This window comes from Ceratotherium simum, chromosome 7 (genome assembly GCF_057802395.1).
Source record: "Ceratotherium simum simum isolate JZ-2026a chromosome 7, ASM5780239v1, whole genome shotgun sequence".
Lineage (NCBI taxonomy): Eukaryota > Metazoa > Chordata > Mammalia > Perissodactyla > Rhinocerotidae > Ceratotherium > Ceratotherium simum.
In genome coordinates, this window is record NC_141906.1 from 27074804 (window position 1) to 27076567 (window position 1764).

Consider the following 1764-nt stretch of genomic DNA (forward strand, 5'->3'; position numbering starts at 1 on the left):
TGGTTGTGTGGAGAGGTAAAAGAGAGAAAGCCAGTATGAAACGTAGTTATCAGAATATTATAACCTCAAGCCATCTAGTGAATTGTTGCTGATAAATTATGTTTTGAAATTTGATGAGCCTGCTGAGTAAATGCAGTACATATTTATGTCAATCTCTATTAATTCATTGTCATTCTTGGATTCCTACATTTGTTCAAAAATTTCCAGGTGAGCTGGGCATTCATTGCAGCTCAAATTTCCCATCAACCTTCTTTCTCACATAATTTTGCCAGGATCCCATTTCTAATCAGCTGATTCTTCACAGAGTACACAATGGGATTCCTTAGAGGGGGAACCATAAGGAAGATATCAGCTATGATAACTCTAATATCTGGAGAAACATGTTTGGCAAAGTGGTGAATAATAGCCAAGGTGATGACAGGCACATAGAAGATGAACACAGCACAGATGTGGGAGATACAAGTGTTGAGGGCCTTGAGGCAGCCCTTATCTGAGGCGATTTTCAGGATCAGCATATAAGACATGAAAATGCACACCAAGTGTGACAAAACTGCTATAGTCACAAATAGTCCATAAGTGATATTGACTCTGTTGTCAGAATATGCCAGCTTCATGACATCCTGGCAGAGGCAGTACGAGTGGGATAGACTTTTCTTGCAGAATTTCAGCCTCCTGAGAATAAAGGGAAGAGGGAAGACCAATAAGATATTTTTTATAACAAATAAAAGGCCAATTTTAACGACTCTGTCAATGGTCAGGATGGAGGTATATCTCAGAGGGACGTAGATGGCTATAAAGCGATCAATGGACATGATAAGAAGAACTGATGACTCCATAGTTGAGAATCCATGAATGAAAAACTCTTAGGCAAAGCATGCATCAGGGTAAATTCTTATGACATTGAACAAGAAGATTCTCAGCATGGTTGGAAGGGAGGAGATGGACAGTCCTAGGTCAGAAAAGGTCAGCATGGAGAGGAAATAATACATAGGCTCATGCAGAGAGGTCTCTGTTTTTATGAAAAAGAGGATGGTGCAGTTCCCCAGTATGGCAGCAAGGTCCTTGAGGCAAAGGGGGATGGAGACCCAAATGTGAGTAGGCTCCATCCCTGAGATCCCAATGAGGAGGAAGGTAGAGATTTCCACTTCAGAGGTGTTAAAGTTTGACATTACAGGAATGTGAGGGAATCAGGATGTGTGTCTCAGAAGAGTCTTCCTGCAATGGCCTAAATTAATTTGCTTAAATGTATATTTGTTTAGCCATTTATTTGGTCAGTAAAAATTCTGTGATTCCAAGCATTCTATAACAGTTCTTATGACTGAAAGAAAATGTTTTATAAAATATGGATAAGAATAATATCATAACACATATAAGTAGGATACCAAGAGAAACATGAAAATATATTTATCCCACATATATTCATAAATAGATGGATATAAATATTTGAAATATTTTTGCTAGACTCAGCACACGGGAAGGAAACAGAAAATTTCTGAGCCCCTATTTCCTGTAGTATATTTTGTCAGGATAAGGATGCTCTATGAATTTGGAAATTGTGTGGATTAGTACAGGTTCAAATCAAGAACATCACACTGCAAATATAGTGGCAGTTATTTAATATTTAATCTTTAAAAAATGGGATTTTTTTTAAAATGATGGTAGGGCAATTGGATATCGACATGCAAAAGAATGAATTTGGACCTCTACCTCACACCGTATACAAAGAAATTATATCAAAATATGTTATAAACATATATACAAGAG

At 37.3% G+C, this 1764-nt stretch overlaps 1 protein-coding gene across 1 annotated transcript; it reads right to left on the minus strand.

The window, feature by feature from the left end:
* Window positions 1-242: 242 nt before the first annotated feature.
* Window positions 243-1169, minus strand: LOC101397343 (olfactory receptor 51A7-like). Its single transcript, XM_014790176.2, is given in 1 exon segment — window positions 243-1169. A coding segment is annotated over 1 exon segment (927 nt).
* Between the last annotated feature and the right edge of the window lie 595 nt (window positions 1170-1764).